At 36.9% G+C, this 22,188-nt stretch overlaps 1 protein-coding gene across 7 annotated transcripts in view; it reads right to left on the bottom strand.

Annotated features, from left to right (window-relative positions):
• SLC4A7 (solute carrier family 4 member 7) overlaps positions 1-22,188 on the bottom strand; it is a 100,409-nt gene that overhangs the window by 5,929 nt on the left and 72,292 nt on the right. For 5 of the 7 annotated variants that reach the window (XM_068405023.1, XM_068405027.1, XM_068405024.1 and 2 more), the window contains 14 exons: positions 21,731-21,834; positions 20,008-20,182; positions 17,484-17,617; positions 16,678-16,923; positions 12,089-12,194; positions 10,039-10,200; positions 8,958-9,071; positions 8,360-8,521; positions 7,855-8,106; positions 5,581-5,649; positions 4,962-5,135; positions 4,474-4,605; positions 3,638-3,735; positions 1,718-1,825 (listed from right to left, as the gene is read on the bottom strand). In XM_068405023.1, coding sequence (XP_068261124.1) covers positions 1,718-1,825; positions 3,638-3,735; positions 4,474-4,605; positions 4,962-5,135; positions 5,581-5,649; positions 7,855-8,106; positions 8,360-8,521; positions 8,958-9,071; positions 10,039-10,200; positions 12,089-12,194; positions 16,678-16,923; positions 17,484-17,617; positions 20,008-20,182; positions 21,731-21,834 — 2,036 coding nt within the window. The remainder of the gene's footprint in view (positions 1-1,717; positions 1,826-3,637; positions 3,736-4,473; positions 4,606-4,961; positions 5,136-5,580; positions 5,650-7,854; positions 8,107-8,359; positions 8,522-8,957; positions 9,072-10,038; positions 10,201-12,088; positions 12,195-16,677; positions 16,924-17,483; positions 17,618-20,007; positions 20,183-21,730; positions 21,835-22,188) is intronic. The other 2 variants (XM_068405026.1, XM_068405028.1) reach the window with 1 other exon arrangement.

The raw sequence follows: 22,188 nt of genomic DNA, 5'->3' as shown, positions 1-22,188 counted from the left end.
ACATTGCAAACTGGTCAGAAGCCTAATTTGCTAGTGCTGCATGTAATTTTATACTAACTTAACCTACTCAGGAAACAGGAAAGCACAAGATGGAGTTGTTCTAACTTCCTGAAAGTCATATCTAAAGATTTTAATTCTTCTGGAAAGAGAAATACAGGTCTGTATCTCTTCAAGCCATATATACTCAATGTCTATCAGATAACATACTAGAAGCATCCACAAACTCTGTAACAGGTTTCTGAGAACTTAGTATGAAAGAAAAAAAACAGTTAAAATATAAGTGTATACTGACACACATACTCTGTCATCTGTCTTCCTGACAGTCTAGCTCGTGTGGTACTCAAGCTTTAAAAAAATGGTTTTAAAATGTTTATTTAAAGCATTTATTTAAACATTTTAAAATGTTTAAACAATATAGGCTGAAGATTCACTGATAATGGTGCCTGCACTAACAAGTCTCTTGAGCTTTTCCTATTACAATACCTCCAAGTTCTCTCCTTGTCTCCTTCTTCACCCTTGGTTGACCTACTGACTGGGCAAAACAAAGCATACTTACATGCCTAGTGTGGAGCAATGCACATGATGAATGAATAGATGGTATTACAAAGGCTAAATGGCCAGTCACTACTGCTGTTTCCATGATGCAAGCTAAACAGTACCCGATAGCTTGGATGATTATGTACGAACACTCCCTCACCACCAACTCTTCCACCAAGATGTAATTTTACACAAAACGTGACAATTTTGTATCTCTGAAACCTGTCTTTGACAGATTTAGCTGAAAAGGATCAACCAAAAGAAGATGCATGTACAGACAGCAGCATTGCATAAGCTTAGTTTTCTGAGTCAACCAGGCCCCTTCTCCCCTCTTTCCTACATAAAAACTACTAAGCAATAGTTGCACTGTGATGGAACAGTCCACAGATACCAGTCCCTATAAACTACAAGCCTTTCAGGAAGTTTGGGCTATTCCATATTAATATACAGGACTTGATTTGTTTCCCTTGACAGATTCAGCCAGACAGGGAAGAAACCAGGATAGAATAGCAGAATGATTCATTGCACAGACTTTCTTGTTTGATGGGGAGCTCACTGAGAAAGAGGCTCCTGGCCATCACAGAAGATGCACGTCAGCTTACAGGAAATGTTCATAACACCAAGGACTCCTAATCTGTCCGGTACTTCATTCAAGTATATTTCATATCCAGTGAAGATAATATTTGAGCCAGGTTTAATTTTTAGAGATTAAAAATGAGCTGGGGAAAAACAAACAAGCCAACCAGTGCACAAAAACAGGTGGCAGATCCTAGGGTAGCCGAAAACAACAACAAAAGTGCTAGACTTACCTTTTATTCCCACTGGCATTTGTAATGTCCAGGATCAAACAATTCCCATGCTCATATACACCCTAGTAAAGCTTTTAGAAACCCTACACCCATCAGAGTAGCATACAATTGTATTAAGCAAATAAAGATAAGTTTAAAATTGTAATAATACATTTAATAAAATACTTCGGATTCCTTATAGAAATTGTTTAACTTCAGAGTAAAGAGCAAAAATTAAGTTCAAATTCAAGTTCCTCAAAGTAAAACGTCAATGCAGATTTACAAACCACATACGCTCATTTTTTTGAGATCCATTTCAAGAAATACAAGTACAGTTACTAGCTGCTAAGCACAAGGTCACAGTTAGAAAATGTGTGAGTAATTATAGCTACCTCAGATTAGCTCTGGTTACTTTGGCATTCTCAGTACTCATGGCAAGAGCCTTCCACTGTGCAGTTTTGGCCATTTCATCTGATATGTTTACAATTGAGGGATCAATGCTAAAGAACAAACATACTTTCTGGTTAGTACTCAATACCTTGCAACAGTATTATACTTATTGTCACTCATCATTTACATCAGTTGTGCCTTCTTTCAATATTTACGCAGCCACAAGTTGAGGTCATCTCTTACAAACATATTTCAACAAAAATTTGAAAATTTAACGCGCTAGCGCTGCCTTAATCACATAGCACCTTAAAACAGTTTTTCACATAGATACCACTGAGACACTGAGAATATTTCAGAGAGATCTCATCTCTAAATTACCTGTAACTTCAGGAAATTATTTTGCATGCTCAGAAATAATGAAATGAACCACACTGTTCTGCTAAGGCTTTCATAAATCAGAGTTATCTTTAAGTTGCTTCCAGGAAATAATCAAGGGCAAAAGAACAGATGTTAACGAAATTCTGAAGCTGGTAACTCAGTTTAGTTTTAAAACTAGTAAAAATCTAGAAGTCCCAATATCTAGACAGATTTTAAGTTAATTTTTTTTCTGCAGAGCCTTACTAGTCATTTTTCAAGATTTTTTTGCCACCATCCCCCCACGTCCTGCAGAAGATAAGTTCACCCTCATATACGGTAAACGTTCAAAACCTATTTCCCCCTTTGCCCTCTACACATTTATATGTACAGCAGACTTGGGTGTCATCTGTAGATATGTTTTCTGTTCTATTCCATACTTAAGCTTCAGAATCTACCCCAGGGTATCTGTAAGAGTTCTTCAAATTGCACAGAAATCTTTCCAAGTCATTTTTCCTCAAGAATCCCCACAAGATACAAGACAGTGATATATATATTGTAAACACACATGCACACAGTCGATGAAATCATAGCTCTACTGTGAGAGCAATTAGCCACTCAGATGTTTTTTAGAAAAGCTTTAGCATTTAGCATTTTCATTTGAGTTGCTGAAGTCTGATTAGGCCTGCTCTTAAGAGTAGACAATAGTACTCAGCAGGAATATCTGTCTAATCCAAAAATCTGCCTGTTGCCAACTCAGATCAGGGTAGACCTGACACTACCCTAGACCAACAGGAAAGCCAATTTTTAACCTAGGAACTCTTACTATTATAGAGAGGCAAAAAAAGCTACCAAGCTCTTTATGTGTCACATCTTCCAGTGTGTTGAACAGTTGCAGAATACCTGACAACTAAACTGAATAAATCCCCACTAAGGGAGATACATACTGAGACAAAACAAGTTTCAGTGATGAAGCAACTTTCCATCAGTGAAATTCCAGCACTTCCTTTTCTGGAAGAGAACCAGTAACCCTGTCCTCACATTTACTTTCAGAAAATGACGTGTTAAAGTAAAAATGGCTGCCTGTAAGAATTTTTGTTATATCACAGAAATTATAGACTTTAGCCCTGACTTAAATACACCATCAAAGAACTGCACTGCACTTGCACTGCAAGACTTTTTCTGAAAAATCCAAGTGGCTGATAAACACATGGCTCAACTGATGCTATTAGTTGCTTAATACTCAGTATTTCATGCACAGGAACACACAAGTATTCCACGAAAACTGACCAAGGAAGCTTCTTCACCTTGAGTACAGCTGGTTGAAACTGAGTCATCTGATCTGTTCAAGATGGTCATGTAAATTTGTAATTAAGACACAGCTTTAAAGAAGAATGCAACATAAAAATGCTACTATAGCACCATGAGATATACCGTCATACTTCCTAACCATGGCTGAGTTACAAGCTTGGGAAAAACATTTAATTCAACTCATACACAACAGACTTAATATAGAAAATTACAGCACATGATACAAAAACTCTTGAAAGACCAACATTTTATTATACCTGTATTTTAGAGTTTTTACAGGAAAACCCAAATTTGCTTCTCCATATGCAAGGTGTACACTTTCACTGTCCCCTGTCTGAAGCATTCTCTCTGCTTCCTGTAAATTCCAAGGAAAAAGTTTATAAAATTTCTCATGCAGCAGAAATCAAAAAGTATCTCATGCTGACAGTTAACTTCCACCAGGGTAAGGGGCATTTCCCTGTAGGTACTGGAGTTTAATGTAGGAGATATAGTTTAAGACCTTTTTTCTTAGAACTGTTTTACCCAGGTAGGGGGGATGGGGGAGTGGGGAAGCAAGATGTTACAAGTTTTGTAAGGAATTCAGCTAGCTGGTGTACAGTTAGGTAAGACTTAGAGAAGTTATACAAGCTATATTACTGTATTATTGGTAACTAGCAGTTGGTTTTAACTACAGCTCTGCAAACACACACAAGCAAAATGTCCCTGATACAATGAACAGTTTTGTGATTAATTTAAGTGGGGTAAAGATCCCTGCTCCATTGCTTTTCTCTCCCTCTCCCTTTTCTCTCTTTCTAACCTGATGAAAGATAAAGAAAACAAAATTTTGTGCTAAAAACTGCTTCTTTCCAATTTGCTTGCTAATTTTAATCACAAATAAAGAGTCATAGTTCATAATAGCATCATTGAAACAGTGACTTTTCCTTAACTTAATTGCCAGTAATAGTTCCTCTAGCACTAAATCTCATTAGTAAAGAATTTCAAAATGTATTGGTATATCAGGTCATATGCTCAGGCCACTCAAAATTCTTTTAAGTCTCATTGAGTATTTTCTAGTAATTTACAACATGTTTAACTTGACTGTTTTCACACTTACTGCTTTCTCTTTTTTCTTTTTGTCATCTTCTTTCTTCTTTTTACTTTCTGGCATAAGATCATCAAGCCAGCTAAGCTCTCTTTTGGTGAAACATAAATCCATGAGCTTGCGAATGAACACTAACGCTAGAACCTTAAGGGAACCATAAATGGAATCATTTATATTAAACTAGTTAAATGAACAAAAATGCACACACACATTCAGTACAAGTACATTCAGAATCTTCAGCTGAAACCCTTTTTTGTAGTACTAGGTTTATCTTACCACAAAGTTAAATAATTTCCACTTCGAATAGCTATTTACAACTGAATTGCTTATTTTCAGGAAATGACAAGTCCTTGTGTTTCAAAAGTGAACAACTTGTGCTACAGGTTCATTCATTTCTTTCCCACTCCCTTTTTTCTTAAGGCACCAAATACGTTCTGAAGAGATCCTGGACGATGCACATACTCTTGGAAAATTACTAACTTGTAAAACAGAAAACTTACCATCATAGGGAAAACAACAGCAGCTGCAGAGGCTTTAATCACCCACAACAGAACTAGACAAGTGAGCTGAACAACTGTAAAGATATGGACCTTCCAGAGTGGCACATAACGTAGATAAATCAGGTCAGGTTGATGTTTGGCAGGCATTCCAAACAGTTTTATACGGTCAAAAAACTGCATTGAAAAATAAAATCATCTTTCAGTTAATTATTTTCTTCCCCTCCAGAAGGAAATGAACATTTTTAGGGGACTCCAGAAACATAAGATAATTCCAAATAATACACTAATGAAGGACACTGAACTTTCAAGGGGGCGGGGCTGGGGGTTGTTTGGTTGGGGTTTTTTCCCCTTCTCTCATTACTACTACAAAATTTCAGAGTATGTCAGAAAATTTGCTGCTCAGCTATGCTATTGAAAGAATAAATGCAAAAGAACTGAGAAGTGAAGGCACAACATGGTAAGAACAAATATCTGACCATGACACTCAGGAAATTATCCTACATACTATTCAGACAGTATGGGCTAACTTTATTGTTGCTCACACAAAGTAATATGTTACAGTTTCCTTTTCATTTAGTGTTAAACAAAAGAAAAATTGCTCATTAAAATCAGACTTTACCTGAATGCCTTTTAATGAAGATACTCCCATGTAAAGGAAGACACCATATAAAACTGGCATTGGAATAAACTGGGGAGGAAAAAACACCCACATAGTTACTTGTGGAATCAACATGGCATAACACAGCAGTCCATATTAGTGAAAGACACGGACCAAGTTATTTTTCACTTCATATTTTATTTAAGTGAAATTTGTAAAAGTTGAGGCTCTTTATTTATAGAGAAAATATATGCATCATTGAGCAGCAAAAAAATCTAGAGCTAACAAGGCTATCACCAGGATTAAAAAAGCAGTTCAGTCTTGACAGCCCATTCATGCAATTTTCTAGGTTGCAACCAAGATTTCTATCAATGCTAAGTGTGCTGCTTTATGTTGCTATCTGATAGGAACTGTACTGATACTATCAACTTCATGAAATTGCCATATGAAGTTTTACTTTTGATCACTAATCTTGCAGTTCTAGAGCAGAGGAAACAAAAAGCCCACCATACTTAGTGAGCTATGAAAATCTGCTAATTATTCAGGGCTAAATTTTGCTCCAATAAGAAGATCAATTTAAAGCTTACTAAGATAATGAATCTGTCCACTGATTTCACTGGCACTTGCAACAAACCTCTGCAGCCTACACAAAGCAAGCGAAGCTTTCTTTGCTCCTGAACTCATGAAACTTCCGAGTAAAGAACAGTCAAGATACAATTCTAAACCTTAATAAAAACTGCTGCTATCAAGCCTGAACAAAAGCCTGTACTGAAACTTAAACAGCATGGAATAAAACTATGCCTTAGGGATTCATTACTGCCTGCATGCGTGTGTGTAAAAGCTAGTGCCTTCACTGTATGCTCTGTAATTTGACAAGCTAGTGCTTCATTTATGTTAACTTCTGCTGCATTATATCAGTATAAATCCATACACAGAACAAAAGCACAGCAACCTACAGATGCAAGGCTTTGTTTTGCTTCCTTCTTTTGAACAATAATAGCTATTCACATTGAAAAAGAAAAACATATCATAAAGAGCAAATAGTAATCATTCCATTCCTATTACCCTTACTTCCATAAAAAAGAAAAGTATTAGTTTCTAATAATCAGCTGTTAAAACATGGGGTAACCATCTAGCTTCAGCAAACAGCACCTTTATCTTTTGCTTTTGAGCAACAACAAAATCACTTCAATATTTCTGATTCTGATCATTTGCATTATACAGCTGAGCTCTTGGTGGCTTTTAAACCAGAGATTCTCAAATCTGAATACTAATTTTTAATAACTGCTACTGCCTTATTGTTTTCAGACCTTTACATTCTTTAACACATACAAATGGTCAACTATTAAGTATTTATAATATGTAGCTCTAATTACTAAACTATAGCTGTGTGTTCATAGGTTTATTTCTTCCCACTATCTAAACTTAAATGGCCATTAGAAGCTACCTTTTTGTGACATAACTTATTATCTGTCTTTAAACAGACTTTTACAAAATTCTTTAAAGGCATAAGCATTTATGCAATTTATGCCATATCTGCTATTTTGGCAACAAAAAGACAGTTTTTTCATTTCTCCTTTTAACTATTGGATTTGAAACAACAAAGCAGAAGTTGAACAGATTTTACTCAAATGTGAGCAAAAAGCCAACTGAACTGATTGGTTTTCTTCCAATAAAGTCTTTGGAGGGGCACTATGGGTATAAATTAAGAGACAAAGTGTAAACTGAGGCCACAACACGACCTGCAAAATCTCTATCACACCATGATGATGCATGTGATAATCTTGACACTTCAAACATCAAAGGAAGTTTAATAAGCTGAAGATAAGAATGAGAAGTGAAACAACATCACTTCTGATGATCACTTTTTAAACCAGATGTTTCTGTTTCTTCTGCTATATTATATTACTTCTGCTCAAGTAACTTTATATCTTTATCACCCTCCTTTTCTCTCTTCACTTATGCACTCACTTAAAAACTACAGAAGAACTATTTTAGGTAACATGGACTTGAGAAACTGAAAAATAGCTGGCAAGAAAATTAGGAAACATGGATAAAGGTTGCTTTCTTCATGACTCACTACATTTCTAGCTTGCTCACATTTCATTTTCTTACATCTCTCCCCATCATTTCTATTCAACTAACACCTGTCGTTAAAAAAGACAATTTGAGAAATAGTCCAGGCATACTTTACTTAACATAATAAAACTTCCTAACATTATGAAATGCTAAATCACAGTATCAAAACCAAAAGTACAAAGAAAATACAAACATTTTGGAAAAACTGTCTTTTACCTTTAACACAGATGTCATGAACACTGACAGCCCCATCAGGACAAAAATCATCAATCCTGTCACTCGCTGCTCCCGGATTCCCAAAAACTTTGGCTGCTCTCCTGGTGCTGAGCATTCAGATTCAACTTTCAGGCTATTAACATGACTTATGGACAGGACAGTTGCAGCAACAAACCATGGTAAGCCCATGATAGAACATATCCCCAACATAACACCAACCATGAGCAAATCAAGATGATAACCACAGCCTTTCTGTAAAATGAAGTGAACAAATCATTTGCTAAACTTTCTATTTATATGATACCATGTTTATGACTTAGCTGATAAATAACAGATAACTAGAAGTTAGATACTTTGAGAGTGTCCACAAAATTATATTTGTTCTTTATTAGTCAATATATACATTTATTTAGTAGCTGTTGGTAATGTTTCACAGACTTGCAGAATGAATCTGAAAATAAACTTGACTTACACAACATTAGTGTTTGGTGAAAACTACTTTTACCTTCAGCTTATGCTCTTTCCTGTTTATAATAACAGCTGTTATTTGTTGATCCATGAAAATGAGAATGGTACAGAGTAAAGCAGGAACAGCAGCTATCAAGAGTGTCCACCAAGGATTGCTTCCAAGAGGATCTATGAACCACCCTCGGTCTTTTCGGGTGGGCTGAAAAACACAAACATCAACAATAAGAACTAAATGACTAAGATAAAATGCAGATTTTATTCCTACAAACAGCTGCAATGAACAGATCAACAGTCTCTTAAATATGTGTTTAGATTTTTTTTCCAGTGGCTTTGGCCAAATGACTGGTTTAGCTGTTACATGTGAATGTGACATTATATGGAAAAAATCCATGCCAATCCTTCATTTCTGCACATTTGCACAAAAGAATGCCTCCTTTTCAGTGATATTGTAATATAAAGCATAGTCTCTTCTGTCAGATGACACACATCCAAAACAGAAAAGGGAGATTACTTCATCAATTATATTGTAAGTAAAAAAGATAAATTTCTGTTTCTATACAATTCCATTGTTCTACTGTCTATAAAACTGCAAGCATTTAAAAAAAAAAGTTTTTTTAAAAGGTTTTATTTCTTACTTCAAATTTCTCTGGAACATGAAGCTTAGGAGAAGGTACTCCTACAAGATAGTCAATCAAAACCATGATTACTATGGTCAGAAATACTGCAAAGTCACTGATGGTAGAACGCACCTATAAAGAAAAGACTTGTGGTAACTCTTGGTGTTTCATAATTCTAATTTGCGTGTATAGAAAGACAATTTTCTCCTCTAAGAGTAGTGAAGTCTATATTATACTACACCACTGAATATTGTACATATTTTCTCTTTTTATTTTAAAATTTAAGCTGCCTCCCAGCGTAGCATGAAGTTGCAGAAGTAAGTATTCTGTACAACTGTTCATCTGATTATCTTATTTAAAACGATCTACTGCAAGCAGCAAATGACTTAAAATAACTCCTCCTCATCTTCCTGTCCTCTCAACCCTACCAGGAGGCTGGGCCATGACAGCTGGTCTCTTGTAGCTTAATTCAATAGCATCACTGAATTGTTCCGAAATCAATACTCATATAATTTGGTATTTTAATAGATAGGAGAGGGATAATTTGCAACAGATTCAGGTTATCAAAGCTGACTTTAATAAACATTAGGAACCCATTGCAGGGATGAGCTGAGGTTTAGAGAAGATCTAATCACTTCATTTTGACTAGCAGAAGTTGTGTAAATCAGTCCAAGGATAAAGAAATAGCAATCCCCTGAGGAACCACTCAGAACCCTTCATACATCAGCAGTTTGGGGAAAGCAATGAATTGTTCTGTACAGCTAGGTGAGGAAAACAGCAGCAATATTATACCTCCAAACAATACCTGACAATACCCATTAATGTGGGGAGACAGACTGCTTAAGTCTTCTAATGCTTAGAACACCTTGTTGTAACTATAGGAAAGTAGAGAGTAAACACTGAATTTTCAGCAGCCAATTTATTTACTCCAATATCTTAATTTTCAGAATTATTAGCTAATTTTCTGGTTTTAATTTCTTTTTTCTGTCTTAAAAGAAATCTCTCGATAAAAAGCTCTGAAGCAAAATTTAAAAATTCAACTGTTAATTTATATTAATGTATTTATCACAAGATAAAAACAGCTTCTAATCAGAATTACCTTAGTTGGGAAATAGCGTTTGGTCTTGAATTGCTTAAGGAAAGAGGAGAGGAAAAATGTTGTAAAGAATAATATGACAGACCAGAAGAGAACATCTGGAATATATGGTCCGTGACGGCCACAAGCTGATCCACGAAACACACCATGAAATTCTAAACATTCCTGCAAAGATAAAAACTCCTTAAATTTCTATGTTTTATCCATTTAGTACATTCAACCTAACTTGTAGCTTTTCAATATAAAACACACCTGAGAACTTTCACAGTCCCCAAAAGGGAGTTCTTTCCTTCATCACTACCTCATCCTGAAATGCCAAAAATGTGTGCTGAGGAGCCACTGTATCCATCATTGTTTATTTCAGGATGCCAAAATGCTGGGATGTGCCCAAGAAGAAACAACTTCTTTACGTTCACCTCATTTCTATTCTATTTCTCAAAACATCAAAAGATTGAACGCATAAATAAAGACTGAGGACTAAGCCCAAGAAAAACAGACTACCCAACATCAACTTTCAAGCTCACAAACATAAAAAGAGATCTCAGTTTCTCCCATCTCTTTATTCTCGACTTTGTTTTGTCCTGATACAATTAAGGAAAAAACACTTACAAAAAACTCTTACAAAATGAGATTAACCCAAATGTAAGAAAAAAAAATTATAGAAAAGTAGAAAAGCATCGTAAATAATGAATTTGAATAAAAAAGAAACCGAAGTCAGACGATCCCTATCCAAAAGGCACACTGAAATGCAAAGCAAAGAATTAAAGTAGACACACGGAGTACAAGGAAAGAACAATCCAATAAAGCAAATAGTTGGAAGTAGCAGTGCCACAACCTAGTCTTTCAACAGGTTAATTTATCAAAAATTTAACTTATGACAAAAATTCTTCCCATTAACAATCTACTTTGATTATAAGCACCACCAAATCCTGGATCAGTTCTGTCTCTCTGAGAAGACCAAAGATGCCTAAGAGAATGAAAAGGTATATAAAATAAATAATAAATATAACATAAAAATTACGTTCAAGAGAAATTGCCACCCTAGGTGATTATGGTGGACTAGGAACCATTGGTGGTACACAGAAACCACTACAGCTAAAACTCTAGTAAAGCACTGAGGTTTTTCATAGTTATTTTTGCTGTGCAAAACACCTTCTACTATCAGTGTGAACATCTAGGCTCACACATAAGAAGAGCCTATACACGGATATCTACTGCCATTTTAGATAGCCTAAGATGGCCAAAGTAGGCACACACAGCTAGCAAATGCAACACAAAACCTATAGCAGATCCAAATCATTCAAGATGTAGGGGGAAACCAGATGCCAGGGCATGCAAAGCGGTTGTAGACAATTGCATTTAGGCAACTGAATCCCACCCAAGGAACTACTAATCAGCAAAAATGTTTCCTCCTAAAAGCCTTCAGTATCACTTCCACAAGGTAATTTTCCTCCTCTTCACCTACCCATAAAATTAGATATTGTTACGAAATATCCAGTTCAGAAGGTAATGCTTTCAAGCCTATTCCTTCAAATATCTCTTCTCCTTTTCTTTTAACCTTCCATTTTCCAAATAATTATTTTCTTCCAATCAATATTTAGGTAGTTTCTTTGATTCTGTTGCAGTTTTATACCAATGTCTAACAAACTAGTGAAACATGTTTGCTACCACATTTTAAATGCAGATTCCATCTTCAAATCTTGTTAAAAATATTTGTTCATTCTTTCCAGGAGATTGAATGAAGCAATCTCCTGTCTATTCACCTCATCATGTTCATCTGCAATTCAGAAAGGAAACTGTTCTGCCTACCAGACTGAAGTGGCTACCTGAAGCAGACATTTATGAGATTAGCATTTACTGCCATGGACTCACTCATCCAAACCACCACCAATGACGGTTTTAAGCATTTAAAGAAAACAGTCCAGGTTCAAATCAGGAAAGAAACCAATGAAAAATATTAATCAAGACTGGTACTGTGTGGGTTTTTATTTTTTATACGTACATACATATACACACATACATATATACACACACATAGCTTTTAGATACTCACAGAAACTGTAAGGTTACTCCATGTTATATTTTCCGCAGACTTATTCATACTCCTCCACACCTGCAAAGTTTCATTGCTGGGTTTCTCAGGCTCAGAACACACACATCTGAAAGGAAGAAAAAAAATAATTTACATGCTTTTAAGCCACATGTGCCAAAATGCAGCAATTTGCAAGAATTTCAAAAATTCTGAAGAGTTTAAACCAGTGCTTAGCCCAACCTTCTAAGAAAGAAGCAGAGTACAAAACACCTCCTTACATGACATGACCTCGGATTATTGGGGGGGTGGGGGTAGGGGGAAATGAAGAATCAAAGAAGTGACTGCTCAGGCGGTTTAACCAATTGGACCAGAAAAAAACCCAAACTTATGTATTTTAAAGAACCAGAAGCAGGCAAGATGCTGACTCAACTACATGACACATCTCCCAGTTTTTAAATAGAAGGACATCTGAAAAATAAAATAAAATAGGTAATATATGCGGACTTCTAAAAGATTAAGATAAAATCCAAACGAGACCACCTTCCAACAACCCTATACTAACATATACTGTGTTATTTATAAAGATTTCTACATAACTGAACTAACTTGGCGCAAATAGTTTTCTATGACTGTAGAAACTAACGTTTTCAGATTTCTGTACAGCATAACATCCCACAATGATTCAAACTTCAATTAGTACTGCAAACCAACATAAGAGAAAACAGAGACTGAAACTATTTCATTTTAAAAAACTGGTGTAGATGACACAGTTTCAGTAACTCTTTTTCAAACCAGGCATGTCACTAGCCTCTAGACATTTCTGAGACTTTTCTAAAATTTTGGTAGTTAGTCATTTATCTTGCATTTGGCATGCCTTCTGATTAACATGCCCAAAACTGGTCACCCTGAATTAAGACACCATTTTCGAGTACACAGTGGGCTAACTGAAGATACAAATGCATAAACTGCTCAGGTTTAAAGCAACTGCATACATGCATTTTTAATAACCTTTTGAACAAGTAAAAGTGCCCTTCTCTACTGCACTGGTTTGCAAACTTAGACTGCAGAATCCTTTCTGTCAGAAAGGTTGACAGAAGTTCACATCTGTAAAAAAAACCCCACAACACAATGAATACTGATTTAACGAGATGTTTTCAAATAAAGCTATTAAAGTACACCAAACTAAGTTTTACATGTAAACATTTATGTAGAAGAAGAGAAACAGATAATAACCAAGAAATAAGTCTTTTTCTATGAGATTCATCAAGATACTGAAAAACAAAGAACCATGGAAGGGCAAACTTGCATCCTGATAGTGTGAAGGTAAAGAAAGAAAAAGCACTAACTGTGCACGGGCAAAAAGAATCTAGATTTGCAAAGCAGAATGTTTAGGGAACTCAAAAAAATAAGAAGTAAATATACTTTCTTTTGATAACTGAATACTAGCAGCAACTGAATAACAGCAGATAACTGAATAACAGCAAAAGGAAATAGGAGAAGATTGGAAAGCAGTAATTCCTATAAGGTAGTTGCAAACAGAGTAACTTAAGAATCATCAGAAACAAAGAAACTCAAACAAGTACAACAAGACCAAAAGAAAGCACCTTTAGTTGTTGGTCAAGACAGTAACATGAACAAGCATGCCGAAGGAAGGCTGACAGACAAATTTCTCAACAAATACAATGAAGATAAAGGATGCCACCAAGTAGATAAGCAGGAATCCAGGAAGAAAAAACAAACACTAAAAAAAATAGGACAAACCAAAGCTGAAGTCTGTGGCACATCCTGAGACATGTGTGACACCTCACAGAGATAAACCAAGGAAATGTCATACCTTCATCTCTCCACCCTCATGGCCTGCCTGTGCTAGCATAGCCAAACACCATCAGGTGCAAGGGTCAGAAGACCTACAGACCTACAGTACAGTTTCTGCCAGATTAGTGAATTTAACATGCTCACAAAGGAGTCCAGTGAGGTCCCAGAGCCACTGAAACAGAAGGATGAGCAGCCAGGAGGAAGGGGGAAATTAGGAAGTGAGCGTACTCCCATACCCCACTCCTGGCAACATGGCCTGAACAGCTATTAAGACAGGAAAGTGAGTGTAAATGCCACGTGTGAACAGAATGCAAGCAGCAGTCTGAGAGGGTGCTTGCCTGATGTTGTTCGATATTTGTTGATCACATTGAAGAGGAAGAGGACGACCATCAGCTCGATTAAATAGCAACAAAGGAACTACAAAAAGACTCGGAATTTAAAAAAAAAGGAATCATCCTGAAAGGAAGTAGTGAAGCAGCATGAATGTTTGTAGAAGTGAGGAGAGATCTTGGGAGTGGAAACACTACAGTCGAAACCTGGTTGACACTGCCAGAAGTCACCCTGCACCTATCATGATCTCTGCCTCAGCCAGGAGTAGTCTGCCCTCCAACTAGGGACTGACTGCAGGGTGCAACAAGTAGGGACTCCCACCTCAGGTGTATGGACATGACCTCGCAGGGGGCTCCTTCACCAGCATGTGACTTAGCAGACTATGGAGAACCATACAGGAACAAATAAAGCTGGAGGACACGTAACTCCAACAGGAGGCGAGCACTAGCAGAGAAACCTGTGCTCCTCACAGATGGTGTGTGACTGACACCCACGTGTCTGGGGCTGGAGGGTAAATATTGGTGTGTGTGCAATTAGAACTTCTGGGGATTAGTAAGAGAAGAAAATTTTAATTTGTGTAGGTTCTTACTAGTATTTCTTAAGTGTCTCGTGTTATGGTTTATCTGCTCTATTGCTGATACTGATCCTGAATGTACAGATCATTGATTGACAGTTAATTGTGTGTTGTTCATGAATCAAAGAACAGCTTTACTTTTGATTTGGTTTAAACTATGTGAAATGAGCAGTTTCTCTCAGTAACAGTTAGCAGGATCTCCTCCCTCTGGCAGGTGTGAGCTGCTAACCCAATTCAACATATTTCATGAAACTATACCATAAGCTTGGGAACTCCATACTGAGCTGCAAAACATAAAGCAGCATATAAGCATATCATCAAAAACTAAAAAATACAGTGTGTCAAGATACAGGGTATGAAAAGAACTCAATGCTATTTTCACCGTATAAGCAAACTCTTTTAATGCAGAAGTGGTACAGCTGTGCACTAAAAGGTAGCGTATTGGGTTTGCATGGCAAGGTTTTGGTAGTGGGGGGTGCTACAGAGCTGGCTTCTGTGAGAAGATGCCAGAAGCTTCCCCCATGTCTGATAGAGCCAATGCCAGCTGGCTCCAAGACGGACCCACGGCTGGCCAAGGCTGAGCCCATCAGCTATAGTGGTAGCACCTCTGTGATGACATATTTAACAAGTGGAAAAAACTGCTGCACAACAGCAGCCAGAGAGAGGAGTGAGAATATGTGAGAGAAACAACACTGCGGACACCAAGGTCAGTGAAGAAGAAGGGGGAGGAGGTGTTCCAGGTGCTGGAGCAGAGATTCCCCTGCAGCCTGTGGTGAAGACCATGGTGAGGCAGACTCTCCCCCTGTAGCCCATGGAGGTTAATGGTGGAGCAGATATCCACATGCAGCCCACGCTGGAGCAGGCTCCTGGCAAGACCTGTGGACTCATGAAGAGAGAAGCCCACACTGGAGCAGGTTTGCTGGCAGGACTTGTGACCCCATGGGGGACCCACACTGGAGCAGTTTGTGAAGAACTGCAGCCCACGGGAAGGACTCACACTGGAGAAGTTCGTGGAGAACTGTCTCCCATGGGAGGGACCTCACACTGGAGCATGGGAAGAGTGTGAGTGATTGCTGAGTGTGAATAATTGCTGAGTGATCTCCCTGTACTTATCTCGACCCACAAGCCTTTCATCATCTTTTTCACTCCCTGTCCAGCTGAAGAGGGGAGTGAGAGCGGCTTGGTGGGCACACCTGGCATCCAGCCAAGGTCAACCCACCACAGGTAGATAATAGGCAACTGCCACAGAAATAAATCAAATGTAAAAAAAAATATGCCTAAATAGCTTGCTTCTTGCATTCCTTAAAATGAAAAAAAAGTTATTTTTGTACTGGTGGTTTTACTGCTATTTACTGTGATGAATAGAACTAATAGTTCTACTTAGGAAAGAAAAAAATATGGCTGTATTGTATTTTCTATTATTTTCTCTCTCAAAAAGTATTTTTTTGAAACAGTTACAGTAGAAAGCAACACTGTTTAAAGATGTTAACTTCCTATTCATAGCACGTGAAAGCTGCAGAACCTCTCCATGCCTCAGCTACCTGGAAATAATCCTCATCCAGGTGGGGTAAGCTATCATGACTTCTAGAAGTGGCAAGGCAGAACTCCTGTTCTGACCTTTAATCTCCAGGCTGACCTTTAATAAAACTGCAATTAAAGCAAGCATTGTCACAGCCCCTCATCCCTTCCAACCACCCATAATTAACAGAAAATTCAATTCCACAGCATCCTGAATAGAATTTTTCTGAGGTTTCTCATGTCTGTTCCATCCCCAGCATTCCTCCTACCCTTCCAAGGAGAGGCACACATTGCAGTTTAATAAATGGTATGTCTCTATACTATAAACTTTTTCCTTATGTATTTTACTAACAGATAGAAACTTGATACTTACGAATATAAAGTCAGTTTATCCAAATCGTTGTGCATATTGAAGGCATACACTTCTCCCAAATGAAAAAGCTTTTCCAATGCCTCATAAATAAATATGATGCATATAAGCGCTGCAAAAGCTTCCTCAGTAAATCGAGTGATGTAACACACAAGGCTGCTGGCATCTGTGGCTACAAGCACTATGCATAAAAATGCAGTCCAGAGACCAATGCTAGTTCGCAGGGAGAGGTAGGAAAGATCATAATCCCTGTGTGAAGAAAGAAACAAAAGTATTAACTGAGCCAAAAGTCACCTATACTATATTCTGTTTGAAAACAGATACTGAGGCCAAGCTCTATACGTATTCACCACTTCTCTCATCATCAATGGTAATTCTGAAGGAAGCAGAAACTTCTGTGCCTCATCTTCCATCAAAGCAAAGCAACACTGCAAGATGTTTCTAGGATTGAAGGTGCAACTACCTTCCTTGGGAAGCATCATGGGGATGATCTTTCCAGAACTACCTAGATGCTTTCTCCTAGAGGGCAGATCAATCCCTGTTTACCCCTGCAGAATCAAAGCCAACATCTCCACACAGTCAGAACATAACTTTTATTTAAGTCCTAGCCACTTCTTATCACTTATTTTCTCATTAAGGCTCACCAGTGCCTCACAGCTTTGCCAAACCACATCCATCTCTCAGTTTCTTGCCACTGCATTTACATCTTCACGGACATCCACTTCTAACACACAACTTCTTTCAATTATAGCTATTCTAACAGACAGGAAAGTTAGAAAGTGCATCAAGCTAATAGAAACATCACTTACCTGCAAAATTTAAATAATATTTTTTCAAATACTAGAACTGGTCCAGTGCTCCCCAAAATAGTAAGAGGTTGCCCAGCAAAGAGAGAATAGGCAATCCCAGTCAATGAGGCTCCAAAGAGAGACTCTATTGCACTCTGTTTGGGGGAAAAGAAACTGCTGTAACTATGCTGCCTTTCAGGTTAGTGTTTAGCATCACATCTGCATAAATACAGTTTTAAGATGCATTAATTTAGAAACAAGACAAGATGTAAAAACATGACAATTAATATTGATGTTCGAGACAAGAATAACTGAACAGTTTTGCAGTAACAATACCATGGACAAAAGATTTTGAAAACTTCACTCTTGAGAAACATAAAGCCATCCATCCAAAACCATAAGAACAAGTTACTAGACCTGCTAGCTATGGGGGAAAAACATACCAACAATTACTACAAATTTTTTTTTTAAAAAAAAAAAAGTTACTCAACATGTAGTTTACGGAAAGAATTATCTGTCTCTGTAAAGAAAATAGATACATGTATTGCAACATACCTGTACCAAAACATGATACAGTGTGCCGTATCAAACCTGCATCAGTCAACCAAGCATTACAAAAGAAAAAAACTGACAGGCGGAGGTGCAGGGGAAATTACTAAACAATACTGGTTTATGTATACATGACACCAAAAATAGATGAGCAGTAAATCAATGACCCACTTGGTAATGCATTTCTTTTCATTGAAGTAAGATATCTACTTCAGTTCTTGAATTACACGTTTTACTATAACATTTTCTGCTAAAAAAAGCTACAATGCACCTCAAAAAAGAGGGACAAGACTTTTTAGATGCTAAAATGATATTAAAGTTACTTTAAAATAGTTAACTACACCATTTACATCTGTGAGAAGTCATGTATTACAGATTACAGGGTTCCTGGTAGAATTTTTAAGTGATTGCTATTTTGCAATTATGTAAGCCTAAGAAAACGGTATTCGTGCAAACGTAAGCTCCAATTCAGGAGAGCATCTAAAATTAACAAAATGGTTTGCTGAACTGAGGCTATTGAAAATGAAAACATGAGTGCTTTGCTTGTTGTATTAGAAAAAAAAATACATATAATCCCAGTCTCTTGGTCCATTACCTTTGAATTAGTGGGTTTGGTTAGTCAATGCATTAACCTTGGGGCTCTTAATCGGGGTGGCAGGGACAGGAGTACTGTGGAGGTGATGACCTCTGGGAATGTGAGGGAAGGTTTCAAACACAAACTGTGTACCTTACAATGTCAGCTACTGTGCTTGAACATGTGTGTGCAGTGACTAAAGTTTATATTCAATGAGATGCACACCAAATATCTGAAGGCAGGAACAAACCCGCAAACAATTCCAGATAGCTAAAAGAAAGAAGGTGTTTAAGAATCAAGCTTTAAAAGGAGAGTATTTTCATAATTACACATAACGTAAATTCAAAAGTTACATCGACATTTTGATAACCATTCCTACATTTAGAGTGGCAAAAACAGCGCACAGGAAAGATATCATTTATTTCTGCATTTGCTATCAGCTTGAAGTGCTACATCAGTGAACAAAAATCTGAGTCAACAGTATTACTTGAAAGAGATAAAATAGTTAACTAAATTTTAATATAGTAAACGCTTAAAAACTTGATCTAAGTATCAAGAAGAATTTTACAGCATCATAAGCTTTACCAGAATCTTAAACTTTGTAAAGGACATGTCTGAATACATCCTTCCCTCCCCCAAAAGGACAGAGCCTTGATTCTTTGTGATAGATTTAAAAACAGAAAATGCACTTCAAACTAGTTTGCTCACAAGCCAATTGACACAAACACTAAGTTATCAACAGTGCTGATGTTAAGTATTCTTTCCCTACTCCAAAAACCAAAGTGCAATCATATCTTGGTTAAAAAGGTGCTCATTTTTACTGCCCAACATAACACTATCAAAATTTTGTACGTGTATGGTTTATATTCAAGTCATTTACAATGAAGAGTATTTTCTGCTTATAAACCTTAGCCACTTTTATTGTTACAACATACCATTAGTGAAAGCATATACATATCCTGTCCATTACTTAAATACGCAATTGACTGCTACCCATACACTGCAGGCATTATCATCCTTGTAGGCCTACTACTCAAGGCCAGTACATGTTCTTGGCTATCCACCTTGAGCCTCTGACTTTGCCTAAAGTAGGCCTAGTGGGATGGTGCACCTTTACTGCTATTCATTATTTTTAAGTAGCCGAAAAGAAGGCAATGCAAGCCCCTTCTCAATTCATGAAGCCATTCATCCAATAAGGCAGGATAAACATTTTTTACCTCCACTGTGCATCTTCTCCTGTTCACATGGGTTCCCCACATTTTCCACAGCAATTACCTTTTGGGGAAGATCTGCTTTGGGGCAGGCTAATCAAGTGCTGTGGGTAAATTCTTCAAATACAAGTATAAATAAATGAGACAAATGCACACAGTGACTTGCCTCTGAAGGTCTAAAAGCCTGGCCACTACCATTCTTTGTACTCACTATTCTGCCTTGTGTAGCTTCTCCCAGGAGCCCTCCAAAAGTGATTACAGGAGACATACAGGCACAGTATAGGAAAAGAATCGAGGCCAGGCACTGCAGGCTTAATGCATCCTTGAAGTCACTCAAGAAAAAAGGTGCTTTCCTTTGGATGTCAAGTATCAAACCACCAAAAAGCCTAAATAGGTGAGATGAAACTCGTCAAACTGTACACTAAAGGATTCTAGCTAGTTCAAAACTATGGGCTACACATGACTGCCAGTGCCTATTGCCAGCACAAATTAGCTATTTCATAATCCAGATTAAAGCATAACAGTTTAAAATGTAAATGAGAATCTTATCTATTCCAATTCAGTAGTATTCCAAATATAATCAAGCAGGTCATCCACATTTTTAAAAGCTGGCTAGGTATTTTTGTATATGGGCTAGATACTGAAAAAATACCTTTGCAAACAATTTTACCTAAATAATGTTTTAAGTCAAATCTGTCTTATGATATTCAGAACAAGGAACAGAAGAAATATGCTAAACCTCAGCCAAGACCACTGCATTGATACATTTCAATATTACTACACCAATAAGTAGTTGTAGCTTTTTGATTTGGATTCTCTACATACATATGGTTAGGTCCATAAATAAATTTAGGTCTATCATTTTTAACTTCATCTGGAGTATAGAAATATTCTACAAACAGAAATACAAAACGAAACATATGTAAGTCAGCTCAACTGGGTAAGTTATCAGCAAGAAATAAAAAAGGTTTTGGCAGTTTACAAAAAATTTTCTTTCAAGACTCCAAAATACTAGGTATAATTTGCACCTACAAAAAATTGATTTTATTTTGAATTATTAAAAAAAAAAAAAAAATTCCATTCCGAAGAAAAACAATAGTCTCATCTAGAGATAATTCTGTGGGCATAAATTAACTTCTCAGCTCAACACACTGTCCGCAAAAAGGCAAAAAGTAAGTATAACAAAGCCAAAATGGTAAAAAAAATCAACACAAATGTTGTAAAGTCCTTCTTGTAAAGGTATGAGAAAGATGCATTTCATTTGGAAGTTCACCATTTTGGGGATATCAACATTGTACATCTTTTCCAGAATTTCGCAGCTGATTTAATCTCTACTCTCTCATATGACATATTAAGGTTTAGTCTTAACCAGATTATTTCCAATGTTGGGGACATTTTTGGCAAATATTTCAGAATTAACAGAGAACAACAATGCAACTCAACTGAAAGAAATTCCCTCCATTTTATTTCAGATCTAAAAGAAACCTAACCAAAACCTAACCAATACCAAAGTATTTTTTGCCACTTTATATCCCTTGTTGTTCCATTTCGTACATGTTTAATAAAACAGATTTGCATTAATGGAAATTTTTAGTACCTAGCCCAATACTGAAAATTGTATATTCCTGCTATAATTATGATCATTGCATGCTCTTGACAATTAAAAATTAAAACCCAACTCATAAAAGTCAGCTAGTTAAATCAGGCAGCATCTTATATGAAATCCTTCGCAAATGTGTTGAGAAACATTGCCACAGGCTTGAAAATGCTTTAAGCAGATTGGCATTTATAGGCAAGAATCCAACACTTGAACAGGACAAAGGATGCGCTCTGACACTTATATCATGATTTATGTTCAAATATCATTAAAAACTGTGAAGATTTAATCACTTTATTTCTTTATGGTAGCTAGTTATTCAGGGAAGTGAACACACCTTCCAGTTCTCTGAAGTTCAGGTCCAGCATGATGGCCTTCTTCTTTGAGAGTCTCTCCTGTAAGAGTAGATCCATTTGGAAATTTAGGTACCTTCCTTTTCTCCTACAGGGGGGGGAAAAAAAGAAAAAAAAAAAAAAAAGAAAAAATCATACTTTGAGACTGCTTTTACACCAAAAAGTGTAATTCAAAGAGTGTGCAGACACTCTATGCCTTCCAAACCTTTTTCATATTCCCAGCTTATCAGCAGTCCTCCATTTGCCAAATTCATGTTTTTTCAAGTACAGATGACTAGAACTGTACAACAATCCCAAAAGGTCTATTAGTACTTTGCACAACAGTATTAATCTTCCCTCTTTCTACAATATGTCCCTGCAACATGATGAAACAAAGCCTACCTTTTCAATACAGTAGAGGCTCAACCATGAGGCCTACAAATTTTTTTTCTCAATCATTTCC

Source organism: Nyctibius grandis, chromosome 7 (assembly GCF_013368605.1).
Source record: "Nyctibius grandis isolate bNycGra1 chromosome 7, bNycGra1.pri, whole genome shotgun sequence".
Lineage (NCBI taxonomy): Eukaryota > Metazoa > Chordata > Aves > Nyctibiiformes > Nyctibiidae > Nyctibius > Nyctibius grandis.
Note: the sequence above shows the minus strand (reverse complement) of the source record. Positions and strands in the feature narration are given on the sequence as shown.